General features: G+C 45.4%; 1 protein-coding gene across 2 annotated transcripts; it reads right to left on the minus strand.

Annotated features, from left to right (window-relative positions):
• Nucleotides 1-5,381: 5,381 nt before the first annotated feature.
• On the minus strand, nucleotides 5,382-12,794 carry LOC141973561 (multiple epidermal growth factor-like domains protein 10). 2 transcript variants are annotated; one of them, XM_074932277.1, is made up of 5 exons: nucleotides 12,668-12,794; nucleotides 12,381-12,504; nucleotides 10,381-10,425; nucleotides 8,563-8,769; nucleotides 5,382-7,598 (listed from the first exon to the last, which is right to left on the minus strand). In XM_074932277.1, exons 2-5 carry the CDS (start codon nucleotides 12,439-12,441, stop codon nucleotides 7,438-7,440), a joined length of 474 nt encoding a protein of 157 aa, XP_074788378.1. In that variant the 5' UTR covers nucleotides 12,442-12,504; nucleotides 12,668-12,794; the 3' UTR covers nucleotides 5,382-7,437. The 2 variants fall into 2 exon arrangements, with proteins under 2 accessions (XP_074788378.1, XP_074788379.1); XM_074932278.1 differs by lacking the exon at nucleotides 10,381-10,425.
• Nucleotides 12,795-14,441: the final 1,647 nt, after the last annotated feature.

The raw sequence follows: 14,441 nt of genomic DNA on the forward strand, positions 1-14,441 counted from the left end.
GCATAAAGACAGTCAAAGGACGCAGACACGTGCCTCAGCGTGTACCCATTCCTGTATGACCGCATCTTATTTCTGAACGCTTTTCTGCTAGCAGGTCTACAAAATGCCTGACCTAGTGGCTAGCAGGCAAGTCATTTTTTGCAGTGAGAGGAGGAACACTTCACTACAATGAGTACTGAAGAGACTAGAAGGGGGTCAGTGATAGCGGCCAGTAGCAAATACCTAGGCAAGGCATCAGACAAAGGCAAGCTAACAGTGAGAGTTTTGCAGCACACTCACCCAGCAGTTTGCGGCTCAGAGACTTGCAGACCGTGCCTTTACATCTGGTCACCCTCCAACGTGCTTTTCTCTCCGGGGCAGAGAACAGCACCGAGTCGTGAGTCCACGCAGGAGGAGAGATTTGGGCGCTGCCGTAGAGAGGCTGCACCGGGCAGCGCAGGCTGGTAGGAGAGCAGAGCCCCGGGACGTGGGGGCAGAGGGTGCGGTGACAGCAGGACAGGCCGGGGGGGATGAGCGATGGGGTACGGGCTGGCCCTGCAGAGCCCCTGGCTGGAAACATCTGCCCCGGGACTGGCTGCTGAGGTGCAGGCTGAGGCTACTGAGAGACTTCTGGCTGACCTGTGGGCTGGCACGTGCCCCCGCCGCTGGCCCAGCCCTGGCTTCGGCAGCTCCTGGGGCCTGGTCTTAGTTTGGCCCCCGGGGTGGTCTCTTGGGCGGCTGGGAAGAGCCGCGGGAGCTGCCGGCCCTCCTCTTCGGGGCTCTCCGTCTCCCCCGCCGTGAGCGGTCCCTGCCGCGTCTGGGAGCGGAGGGGCCTGCCACGGCCTCCCCCGAATCCTCCTGCGGCTCTTCCCGCTCCCCGTGTGTTGGGACGGGGGCGTCCGGGGGGCTGCCGGGACCCCGGCGAAGAGCAGCGCTTGATGGGCTGGGGCGCTCCTCTTCACGGGCCTCAGCCGGGCTGCCCGAGGGGGCTGGGCCAGGGGCAGGAGAGTCCCTTCGGGAGGCAGCAGGACGAGCGGGGCTGCCCTCCCGCTCCTGGGCAGCGTGGCCGTCCTCGAGGCCCAGCAGGCGGTGGGCCTCCCCGCTGCAGCGCTGCACGACGACATCGATGAGCTGCCGTACGAATGCCGCCGCGCGATCTTGAAGGCAGGCCTCCATCATCCGGACGAGGACGTCCTCACGCAGCCCAAAGAAGCCCAGGAGCGCCAGGGTGAGCTCCTCCAGCACAGCCGCTGCGGAAGGCTCCTCCGCAAAGATCAGCCCCAGCTGCTCTCGCAGCCAGGGCAGAAAGCGCTGGAGGAGCGCTGGGTGGTCGTCAAAAAGGGACGCCCAGGTGTCAGGCTGGAGACCACCCAGAGGAGCCCTGGGCACCGGCTCCTCCGCCAGCGGCTGGGGTGTTACAGGGCGAGGGAGGCTGCGGGTGGCTGCCTGCCTGGGCACTCCTCCTGCCCGGCGAGTGCCAGCTGACGCTGCTGCCAGCCCGGATGGTGCGATGACGACCTCTTCAAAGTCGTCATCTGCCCGCACCGAGTGCATGATGGACTGCACTCGCCTCTTGCAGAGGGGGCACTCGGGCTTGCTTTCAGCCCACCGCAGGATGCAGCGGTAGCAGAACTGGTGGAGGCATGGCAGCACATAGGCAGCGTCGTCCCAGCTGTCCAGGCAGATGGGACAGCGACTGCCTGGCTCCGTGGCCATGCTCTCCACCTGCTGCGGTGAGCCAGGAGGGAGCTGGGGATGGTGAACTGCTCCCTCTCTGTGGTGACGCAGCAGCCGGTGTCACGCTAGAAAAGGAAGGGAGGCCGCGGTCAGTGGCTGGCCCAAGGACGGGTGGAAGAAATGCCCAGGTCCCTCAAGAAGGAAACCCTCCCGCCTCCCCAGGGTGAGGTGTCCCCGCACAGCTCACCTCTGCTGCTGCTGCGAGCAAACCTCCTGTGTGCCCCGGCTGCCTGCACCTGGCAGGGCCGGGGAAAATCCTCTGACGGCTCTGGGGTCAGGCAAGCAGGAATACTCCCCAGCCAGACCACCAGCACCAACGCCTCGCTCAACACTCCAGCCTTGCGACCTGCTCAGCTGGAGCGCGGGCACGAACCAGCCAGGTGGGCCTCGGCGCCCGGGTACTAGCAGCGAGGAACGCCGGGTCACAATCCGTCGCTCGGTGACATCAGAGCCCCGTAGAACGGGACCCATCGCCCGGGGACTCTGTGATATCAGAGCCCGTCTCTCGGGGTGATATCAGAACCCACCTGCTTGGCGACACCACAACGGGCCATCCTCACCCACGGCACTCACCCCAGCCACGATGACGCCCCGGCGCCTGCGTCCGGGGTCACCGCAGCACCCCTGCCCGCTCCGTCCCCCGTCTCTCGTCCTTGTGCTCGGCATTGGTGTTTCACGCCAGTCACCGAGGCCTCGGCCGTGTCTTCCCAGAACCCCGCCAGCTCGCTCTGGCCCTGGCAGATGTCCCCAGGCACTTATGGCGAGAGGGTTCACGCAGTAACGTGGTCCCACGGGTTCTCTCCACACCCAAATACTCTGGCCAGCCCTCTTTGCTCTCCTGCTTCCTCCCACGGGCAGGTGGGCAGAGGCAGCACTTGGCTTGCTCTGCCAGGTTTCTCCTGTCCTTATCTTCTTCCCATCCCAAACCATTCTGTTTCCATGAGTAGTTCTTATTGCTAATCTCTCATCCTTGATTAAACTATTATAGTAAACAATTTCCCACACCAGGTATCTCCAGCCAGTGTTTTGGATTCATCCTAGGGGGTCAGAGTTAGGAACCAGAAATTACAATGCTACCGCCTTCTATACTGTCCTTGTATTTCGGTTACTGACTTGTTCATGGTTAATCGAAGGCTATTATCCTACTGAAAAATGGAAATGCCTTGCTTTTGGCAACTCAGGTCTCCACCTTTCCCAACTAAATCTTTAATCATTCCAGAGACAGTCTTGAAAGCATTGCCCCGTTTATGGTATTAATTCCTCCTGCAGGTACAGACAGTAATTACAGAAGGTCGTCAGTTCAAAATCAGCCTCGATTTTCTGCAAAGCATCTCATAAACCACTTGCTTTCTATAAGAGAGAAAATACGTTACTTGGTGATCCAGTATGGACAAGGATAGCATTTTTTTATATTTCCCATGCAATTTCAAGATCCATCCTAAGCAAATGAGAAACAAACCAAAAAATTTCAAAGCATTTCCCATCTTTCATTAGAAACTTTATTACATTTTAACCTACATGTATGTGAAGTGAAATAAATGGTAGTGAAGGGCAGAATGACGGACATCGGTCATCTTTGGAAAATATATATATTTTCACAACAAAACACGTTTTTGTTACAGCTGAGAAAAAAGCTAGGCATACTTGATAGGTTTTCTTAAAAAATATATTACAGTTCAGTCACATCAAAGTGAAGGTTTGTGGGCTAAAAACCTGAAGATAGAAGCGTTAGGTTCAGTGCTCTAGCACTAGTATGTGTGTACCAAATGACAAGATCTTCTGTACAGTAATTAATGAACATGCATCCATTTGTTTTCAGTCATTTAAACTACTATATATACACAATCTTTAATATAAAGCATTTTTGTCAAAATTAGCTCTTCTATTATTCAGTCTGGACTTTAGAACTTCAGTACGAGGATTATTATTTGGACACATATCTAATAAAAAATTCAGTTGTAGTCACAGTACATGTAAAATCCAATATATTTTGAATAACACATTCCCCACTCTTGATTTTGTTTTATCCTAGCTTCACTTCAATATTAACTCGGCTTTGCAGATTGTCTCAGCAAAAAGTATGAGTAGAATGAAATCTTCTTTCCCCTGTAATCTGCATGAACATCTCCAGTTAAAATTAATGGGAGTTCTCTGGATCAAGATAAGGACAAATTTTATGTGTAACAGTGTGTTGTGATTAAAAAACCTTTGATACAGTTAAAAGCCTTGAGGTTCATCATGCTGCTAAATGACCAGAATTAATATGCCTACATTATTTGAAACCCGAAGCTCATACTCACTACTTACTTTAAAACTGGCTATTAACTTTGTGTGGCATTTTGCACTTTATTAAATGGTAAGTTGCTAGGGGATAGCTATCTCCGTTCTCAGTGCTGTATTTCTCACTATTGTAATGTGAATATATAGACGCAGTGCATCTCTTTCCTACCTGTGGTGAAGCCAGTTCTCTTCAGTAGATGGGGTTTGCTAAAATTATTTCATCAACTTACTCATTAAATTCCCACCACAATATATGATGCGCGTTCAGAAATCTTTAAACTCTCTAAAGAACATACAGGGATGTACAGAAAGGGCTATGTGACAGTCATGAGGACTGAGCTGGGAGTCTCTTAAACTGACAGCAGTGTGTACTCCAGGGCAAGCCTCCCCAGCCGTACAGGAGACAGCAGGATTGCTAATGCAAGTCCCATGTGCTTTTCTCCTCTGGAATGATATACAGCTACCATTTAACAAGAATGTGTTACCCCTGCAGGCAGCCTGAGTGTCTACCAACAATCATTCACTGAAGTAAATTCACAAGTCGTTTATGTGACCTCTATGTATTGCAAATCTGGCTCAGAAATATGCAGACATTGCTTATGCTGACTACACAGCAAGAGTTTTACACACGTATAGGAAGGCAGACTTTGGTAATGTGTATATTTAGAACATACACAAGAGGCAAAATTATCAGAAACTCATCCGTTTTTATGGATATTTGGCTGAATATACCCCTTGAGGATATGTGTCATACCAGAAATTTTCAAACAAATATCATTTATTCTGCTCTTCACTTTTTCATATAAAAACCTGTTTCTATCCTGAAGATTAATTTATCTAGTGGTCTCCAAATTTTACACGGAGTAAGAAAATAAATTTTTGTGAGCTCACAATTGCTAAATACAGCATTTGCTATTCATGGCTTCAAATAAAGGTTTTATTTTAAAGTCTGTTTCACACAGTACAAACACATGTATATACCAGTAGCTCTGCACGTTATCTATATGCACACAAACCCAATCAGTACTTGGTCTTATGGAAGGATTAAATGGTAACTGTTTTTTGAAATCTTGCAGTTAATTTCTGTACTTGCCAAATCCAAAGATAATAAAATCATTTACTCCACAGATATACAAGAAATGCCCAGGGAATTACAGAACAGCCAGTGCTCACAGCCAGCAAAACCCAAAAACTTTATAGGGCACTTCATACAGGCATATACATTCTCAGGCTTGGGCACATCACCAACAATGTCTCTGGATGCAGATCTCTCACTTACCACCACCTCAGTGACAACAAATAAAAGCAAACTGTATTTCTACGTGAGCTCCGTGATTCCTCTTAAAAAAATTTCCAAAAATTTTTTCAGTTTTTCTTCCAGTTGATCCTCTGTTGCATTTTGTATTCCAAAGGCATCTAATTGTCATTTATCAATGCTGTCACAATAGGGATAATTCTTTGTCTCAGACTGTTAGCAGATAAAAATGGTCATGGCACGCCCTGTGTTAAGCCAGAGAGCATGTAAACCGAACTCTTGACCTATCAACTGTCCTTCACATTGTTACAGTGCATCACAGGTCTCGTGCCAAAACGTGACCCCGACACAGAAAAGAAGAGAGGACTGCTGCTTCCCATTATATGCCTGTGTCCTTTCCCTATCCAGTCCCCATCAGTCGAGGAGATAACAGTCCTCCAGACAAGATATTCTATTCACAAGAAGCTACAGAGTTACCACCAGAGCAGGGTGGAAAGGCCTGTTGGGGTTATAAGAACGTTAGCAGGTAGCATCCCTGACATCAGGAGCAGCTGAAAGTAATACTGCCACATCATTTTTTATGTATCTAAAGGTAACTGTCCACTGCAAGAGAACGTCCAGTCTATATAAACCATTTTATTTTTAGGATGATGTGTTTGGGGGCAATTTTGCTTCAACAGATGGACACCTTGGCAAATTTAATTTCCTCTGAATTATGCAGTTCATAACAGATTCTTTTGGAGGGAGAGAAGGGAGCCTTTTGGAAAGATGATGTCCATCCATATAGTCATCAGAATAAGCTAAGCTTTCAGGAGGGACTGCTTTTCCCTTTCCTTCAGCATTCTTTTAATTATCCTCGACAAAAACACCTTGACTTTTTTCACCAATTCATTAAGTTAAACTATTATGGATTAGCTAACTACCTCTGATAAACATCAGTATGACATGCGTTCTTACTTTAATCCTCTCCCTCTGCCCAGAGGTCCCTTTAACCAGATAAATAAAGTCCAGCTGGCAAAAATGCAAAATAAATGGACACAAAGTAGAATACTTTTGCAATTACAAGCTAGATCACTAGAAACACAGACACAGAATAAAAGAGGAGACACAAGTTAATGAAGAATGGGGAGTACGTGTGTCACATTATTAGCAATGCAAAAGACCAGCTTAAGCATGACATCAGTTATAAAAAAAGGTGCCTTTTTAGCAAGGATGCACAGAGATTGCTTAGTTATTTCTACGAAAAAAAACCAGAACACTTTACTATTTTTTATTCTATATTACAGTCATTATTACTACCCGATTATAAAACGTAAACCTTTCCTTGCAGTTAAGATTTACAGCAGCCATCACCTTTGTCCACTCCTTACATCATCAGTCCATGGTGATAAAAATAGACTGATTTAATTTACATAATTTATGAATTACTGATATGTATTTTTACTTGTGTATGGCAGACGTAGCGGTCAGAACTGCAACATACGGAGCTGAATCGTAGCAGAAGATTTGCTGAAGACTGGTGCTGGGTCTGGAGTACCAAGAGATCTTGAGGCATCATATAATATTGATGTATGCAATGCTTTTATCTCCAAAACAATTCAAGCAAGATACCCCACTGCCAGGAGCAGACGAAAAAGCCTGATGATGGATTTCCCAAACAACTGCAGTATTGTGCTTACTTATCCCCATCCAATCTTGTTTCTTAGTATGTCTTGACTAAAGATCACAATGGAAGGTAAAATTTGGCAAAGCAGTTTCTCTTCTACATAACTAGGGAATCAGATCACCTGTACAAAGTGGTATTTGGTAAATTGCACTGTCCTGGGAGTATTTCTACTCTGAAACATGACAAATAGGAAGTCTATATTTAAAGTAGATGAAATGGGATGTTATCAAAACTAACCTGCAAACGTATTTTTAAGCCAGTATATTATAGAATAAATGAGTTGCATACCTGTTTCTATAACATTTACTGCCATGAAAAAAAGAATGATCAGGATCCCCAGAGTGTGGCATTTGCCCATCTGTCCCTTGTATACACAGTACAAACCTCATGTTGAGATTCTGTTTGATGTACAGCAATTGTTTGCTGGACAGATTAAGAGCCAAAAATTATGCTGAATGAGAAGAAGGAGCACAACCATGCCGCTTTGCCCCTTCAGAGTCCTACACATCAGCTTTTGGGGTCATTCGCTGCTGACCTCCTTTGTAGAGGATGTGGGGCTATCTCGAACCGGTAGCAAGTCACAATGACATGGAATATGGCTGGTTTTTGGAAGATCATAAGGATCCTGGCTGAAACGTCCACTGCTGCTGAATGCTCCCTGGACAATGCTGACTGCAGGTTCTGTGATAAAAGAGAGCACAAACATTCAGCGCTAGAAATGGCAAACAGAAGGCAAACACTGTACTTCATTTCAGTTTGCATTACAAAACATCCACTCCTTTCTGCTTCAATATAAAGCCTTGCCATGCTGAGTCCTGAAATGCAGGTGTAGAAACAAAGGCTGATGTTAAGATGTTTGGGGTTTACACTAAGTTACACCTAGATGTGGGCTTTTACTGGCAGAAGCAAATAGAACAGCATCTGTTCTTTGTGTGTGGAAAAACTGAAAAAAAAACCCCAAAGGCCAAATCTGGGACTTTCAAGGTTTTATAAAAATGCTTAGAAGCACCATGGGGATATTGATGGATTTCAGAGGAATCTCTAATTGGGGACAGAAAAGGAAGTCGGTATCCTCTGACATGTGGCATACACTTTATTCCAGACCAGAGACCATTAGGATAACTAACATTCCACAAGACCCCAAGGTTTTCTGTAACTGCAGTAACTACAGTAATGCAGTAACTAGATAGGGCCCATATCAGTAAAATACTGTGTCTGTGGGTGAAGATGCTGTTCTTTCAGATCAAGAGGAGGAAACTGTTATTTTCTATCCCTTCCATACACTGACTCCAGCTGTGTTCAGTACTTACCAGCCTGATCTAGAGTTGAATTACACCGCAATCAAATGCTCATCTTATCTTTACGGTGTTGTGTAAAGAAAGGGTTTCAAACCAGGGAAATTCAGAGGTATCTCTAGGTTACAGAACAGAGCTGAACATATTTCAAACACTGTTCTTGTGAATTACACCACTTATCTCAAAAGAAGAATGTTGTTACAGCTTTTGCTCAGCAAATAGCATCTGAACATATTGTCCTTTTTGTCAGTGATTCTTCCTGTGTTTTCATTAACGTAATTCAAAGAAAAAAAAAGTTCTGTGCTCTTTGTTCTTAACCTTCAACGTCTAGGAGTAGATTTTGTACTTACCAACTTCAGAAACATTTTTATTGGCTGAAGCAGAGCTGGCAATCTCAGCATATGGAGAGTCCCTGCGTGCTGGTGACTTCATTTCAACGTATCCACATTCAGAACTTTTTGGTACAAGAGGTGGTGGGTCTTTTATAGTAGCGTATGGGTTCTCAGAACTACTTAATGAGCAATTACTTAAACTGTATTCAGAGTTCTTCCCTAGATCTGCAAAAGGAGAATACATTACTCTCTCAAGCATGCTACATACTACGGACATTGCTAATAAACAGGGCATTCTTTAATTTTGAATTCTAAAAAGTCAGTCATAAATTAATATTTAAATGGAAACCGTCCATAACACTGCAAAATGGTTATACAGCAAAATTAAGGAAAGCAATTCTAACTGCTATGCTCTTTTGTGGCCTTAGTCTTGACATCAGCAAATTCTTGTTGCAAAGTCCAAGCACCTTCAATTCTGGTTAAAATAGCTAGCAACAAATACAAAAAATGTGTAGAATCAGTTTTTAATAGGCACTTCAAAATACTTTGTGCCTCTTCAAGTGCTGAACTCAGGACACTATTAGAAGATCCAAGACTGTTCCCAACAGCAGTGTCTGGGCAGGTGGTAACTTCTAGAGAAGGCCTGTTTGGTGTTTGTGGTTTGAGTATGCAGCCACACTGAAAGAGTAACCAGCTTCTCCTAAGTTTCCATAAGGTGCACACAGGTGAACTGAAAAGGAAACACCAGGTGGCTTGTCACTTCAAGATTTAGCTGAAGGGCAGGTAACTGTAGTTTAAGAGAAGACATAGTTTGTTATGCTGGGAAGAGATTTTGTGGCATCCCTGTTACTCTGTTCTCTGTGTTGTTTTGTGATATGCTGTGTTATTTAAGCTTTAGAGCTGAGACTTTCTCAGCTTGTTCCCAACTCCGAGTATCTAGTGTGAGACTGACCTTGGTGAACCTCTCAGTGGTTAGGTGCTCACAACTGTGACTCTTCTAAGGTATTTTAAATTGGCCTTCCCCTAATCCTCCAAGAAATGTCAGGGATAATAAATCACTCCTTCATCTTAACTGTCTTGTATTACACACAAGGTGAAAAACCAGCTGCTTTTGTCTACATATTTAACTCATAGATAATTCATATGGACTTAGTTGCACTTTTTTCATTGTTTAGACATCCAGGCATTCTAGTCACCCTTGCCATACCTTAATCATGTAACAAAAATAGCGGCACACACCAGTATAAGTGGTCCGGTATAAAGCCTTATGAGAAAACTGCAGAATTCACAAGATGAAAGTATCACCACTACCCTGAATTTCTGAAGCTTCGCCTTTCTTTCTATGTATTCCTATTTTGATATCCCTTCTGAAGGCCTGCACTGAATGTGATGAAGCACTGCAGGCTTGTAGTCATGCAGTTCTACACTGCCCAGGCCAGTTGCAAGAGAAATTGGTTCTCTTTTAAAGCCTTTCATCAGAGGCATCCTTACCTGTTTCACTAGGCTGAATTCAAGGGCCATCCCCCTTCTGCTGTCTAGAACAGAGCCATTGCATGACTTGATCCTTACAGAAACATTTGATCTATGTGACACACAGGGGACTTAGAAAGACTTGGTTTGGTTTGGGGGTGGTGGTGGGGGTGGTTTTGTTTTAGACCCTTCCCTCAAAAAAACAACAAAAAAAAGTAAACAAACTTCATTCATCGATTCAGTGTCTAGGAATAATTTCGTCTAAAATTATTTTATATTCTCTTCACAAAGAAACAAAAGATAATTGAGAAGAGTAAACTGAATGTCTACGTCATTTCATTTAAATGCATCAGAAAATAACCTCACCTGTCAGGGACTTTCCCAAATATCCCCTATCAAGTCCAAAAGCACCTAAGAAAAACGATATAAAAACCACAGTAGTTTTAAAATCAAAGAAAAGTGGTTAGATAACAGCTGCTAAAGCCTTAAGATTTGCTTTGGCACTAATGGCTACCTTAGCAGAATAATTCTTTTATAAGCACTGTGAAACTTCCCGGCATGGGGTTACAGAAGCATTGTTGCTCTTTGTCTGCACACTTTCAAACAGTAGCTTCCCAAACAGAGAAGGTGGTTAAGGTCGTAAGGGAACCTCACAGATGTCACAGGGCATTATGCTTCCCCCAGTTACTCTTGAATGAGTCTCTAATAACTGCTGTTCGATTAAAGCATATTTTTTGTCTGGATAAATTGTTTCGACCAGAAAGGCATCCCACCTTGACCTGAAAATCTGCAAGTATGCAAAGTTTACTCCAATTCTTGCTACTGTGCTTGCACAGTTAATGACTCCCACTGTGTTGTCCAAGGTCACTCTCTTCCAGTCCCTTCTGCTGCAGGAATGGCCTAAACACCTAGCACCTAAGTCTACAGCTTTGCAATTATGTGCTAGCAACAGATTTCTCTCAATAGAAACACAGGTAATCAGCAATGCCTGACAACTGTCTTCAGAGGCCTGTCACTTACCTGGTTACTAATCCATTCAAATAGCTTTGATTGATACTATGGAGTGCTAATTTTTTAATCAGATTGTACTGTGATACAATGCTAGCAGCCTTACAAAAGCCTAAAATCATTTTACCTATATAGTATCTCTATAAACAAAATTCAGAGTTTCCAAGGACTAAGTCATGTTTCTTGAACAGACCTAAACCAATTAATTTTACTCCTACCCTGCTTTTATTTATCAGATCTCGTGTCAGCTGTTCTGTTGTTTTCACCAAGACTAATGCCTACTAGAGATATCCTAGTAATCCCATCTGATCTTCTAGAAAACAGATATAACATCAGCATTCATCCAGTCCTCTGGATCTCCCTGTTAATCAAGATCTACTGCAGTGGATTAACCACAGCCAGTATCTCTTAAGAGTCTGAAGTGCTAGCACAAATGGTCTTAAGAAAATGTGAACACTCAAGCATTATGACTGAAACCCATTTTCTAAGAAAACTCAGGTCTGAGCCAGACGAAGGCTGGGGATGCGCAGGAAGAAACTGCTGCATACTGTTGTTCTGATTCTCAGAATCTGATACCGATAAGGACCAAAAATGAAGGTAGTTAAATTATCTGAATTATACTAGTACTGAAAGTCCCTTTTAAGGCTTCCACTGGTCAGAGAGGTAATCAGTGCAATCCAGTCTTTTTTGGAATGCAGGAGACTGGGTAAGGACGGTAAGACAGCAAAGATATCATAAAGCAGGATAAAGCAACTCTCACCACTTCTTGGGCATTTTTCTTCTTAAGGACAGTGCTCTGTCTTTTAGCAAAGAGGAGCTTTAGCTGGGAAGATGCCCCTAGAATTTACATCTGAAGCAGCTCAGAGATGAGAAACTACTTTTTCAAGCACCGATTCCATTTGGTGTGGATTTAAAAAAAGAAAAGGGTATGCAAGCTCTCATTTATTTAACAAGAACATGCAATTTTGCCAAAGTAGACCCTCATTGTACAATACCCTGCCAATTGTTTGAAACGAATTCATAGTTTCAAACTATTAGTTTCCTTGAATGAAACTAATTAGTATGCAAATCTTCTAATAAAAATAGTACGAGACATTTTGCATATCATGTCTGCACTAGGCATCAAACCGATTAATTGTTCCTCACAAGGATTCACTTTTTCATCTCCAGGGGGGTACTGCCTTAAAGGAAGGTCAAACCCGTAACTCTGAACCTCACACACAGTCTAACAAGCCGGGTACTACCCTGAGTGGAGAACCAGGAAAACAAACATCCCTGATTTCTATTCCATCCCAGACTGAATGAATAGCATTCACATTCTCCTCCTTTTTTTTTTTTTTCCTCTTTTTTTTGGTTACCAAGCTCATTGAGGTAGCCACCATGTTTCCAGTCTGCAGGCAGTGTTCCTGTGTAGTCCATGACAGTTCCTCGTTTTCCAGGTTGCACATTTTTAAGGTTCACAAACAGCTGATTGTTTTTTGCCTGTTTCACAGAAAGACAGGTAACAGAAACTGATGGGAAGTTGCTAAATTTCCAGATTATAATCAGGGAAAGCAAAAATAAACCAAATATGAAACATTAGAGAACAAAGTAAAATAAAACAAACGCTAATTTACACAGAAGCATCCAGATTTTTATGCTTTACCTTTGCTAGGGTCGGTCTGTCGATGTTGTTGACATGAGGTGGGGTAGTACATTGAGTTAGAGTATGATAACTAGGTTAGAGAAACAGGGACTGTTAGCATTTCCACCATTACTGTGAGGGATGGTTTCTGAAAAGAAAAAGAAAGGGAAATAAACAACTAAAAATAATATAGCAATTCTTTCACAGGTTTTGTTTTTGACAGTGTTGCACTAATTGGAGAATCTGATTTAGAGTTTCTCAAAAAAATCTAAAAATCTTGCATTCATTTAAAGAAATTAAGAGATATGGAGCAGGAACTGACTAGTCACATCCTCACTTTCAGCAAAGAGCATTCAAAAGTGTCACTTGCTCATGTCTCTTTCTGCTGTGGTCCCTTTTTTGCCTCTGTAGTCACGGCATTGTCCTAGTTATAGACACTTTTACCATCAAGTTCACAGCAACGTTTTCTGGTGCTGCAAGAGCACCATCACCTTTGCCATCAGCTGTCACTCCAACAACTATTTCTGCTGGTTTCTTTGCCTGCTGCCCTTCTTAATAGCTGTGTGCAAAAGACAGCTTTGCCTCGTTTCATGTACCCATTGCATCCCAACTCACATGCACGTTCATAGGTCAAAAACTCTTGTTATGTGTCAATCATTGTCCCCCGCCCACCGGTGGCAAGTGGGCTCGTGGGAGTCTTCGTCCCCCCCCCACCCGTGACAAGTAGGCTCGATTAACTCGTCGTCCCCTCCCACGCGTGACAAGTGGGCTCGAGTGAGTCGTTGTCCTCACCCCCACCCGTGACAAGTGGGCTCGAGTGAGTCGTCGTCCTCACCCCCCACGCGTGTCAAGTGGGTTCGAGTGAGTCGTTGTCCCCCCACCACGTGACAATTGGGCTAGAGTGAGTCCTCGTCCCTCCCCCACGCGTGACAAGTGGGCTCAACAGTGTCGTCGACCTCCCCTACGCGTGACAAATGGGCTCGAGTGAGTCGTGGTCGTCCTCCCACCCGTGGCAAGTGGGCTCGAGTGAATCTCCGTTCCCCCCCCCACGTGTGACAAGTGTGCTCGAGTGTGTCGTTGTCCCCCCCCACTCGTGGAAACTGGTCTCGATTGAGTCCTCGCCCCCCCCCCACCCGTGAAAAGTGGGCTCGCATGTGTCTTCGACCCCCCCCACCCGTTAGAATTGGGCAGGATTGAGTCGTCGTCCCCCCCCCCACGCATGGCAAGTGTGCTCGATTGAGTCGTCGTCCTCTCCCCACCCGTTACAAGTGGGCTCGAGTGAGTCGTCGTCCTCTCCCTACCCGTGACAAGTGGGCTCGATTGAGTCGTCGTCGTCCCCCCATGCTTGACAAGTGGGCTTGAGTGAGTTGTCTTCGTTCCCCCACCCGTGACAATTGGGCTCGTGTGAATCATCGTTCCCCCCACCACCCGTGACGTGGTCTTGAGTGAGTCGTAGTCGTCCCCCCACCTGTGACAAGTGGGCTAGATTGAGTCGTCGTCCACCCCCACGCGTGGAAACTGGGCTCGAGTGAGTCGTAGTCGTCCCCCCACCCGTGACAAGTGGGCAGGATTGAGTCTTCATACCCCCCCCCCCCCCGTGACATGTGGGCTCGAGTGAATCGCCGTTCACCGTCCCACGCGTGACAAGTGGACTCGAGTGAGTCGTCCTCCCCCCCACCCGTGAAAAATCGAACTCGAGAGAGTCGTCGTGGTCCACCCCCCCCCACGTGACAAGTGGGCTCGATTGAGTCTTCGTCCCCCCCCCACGCGTGAAAAGTGGGCAGGATTGAGTCAT

This window comes from Athene noctua, chromosome Z (assembly GCF_965140245.1).
Source record: "Athene noctua chromosome Z, bAthNoc1.hap1.1, whole genome shotgun sequence".
In the NCBI taxonomy this organism is placed as follows: Eukaryota; Metazoa; Chordata; class Aves; order Strigiformes; family Strigidae; genus Athene; species Athene noctua.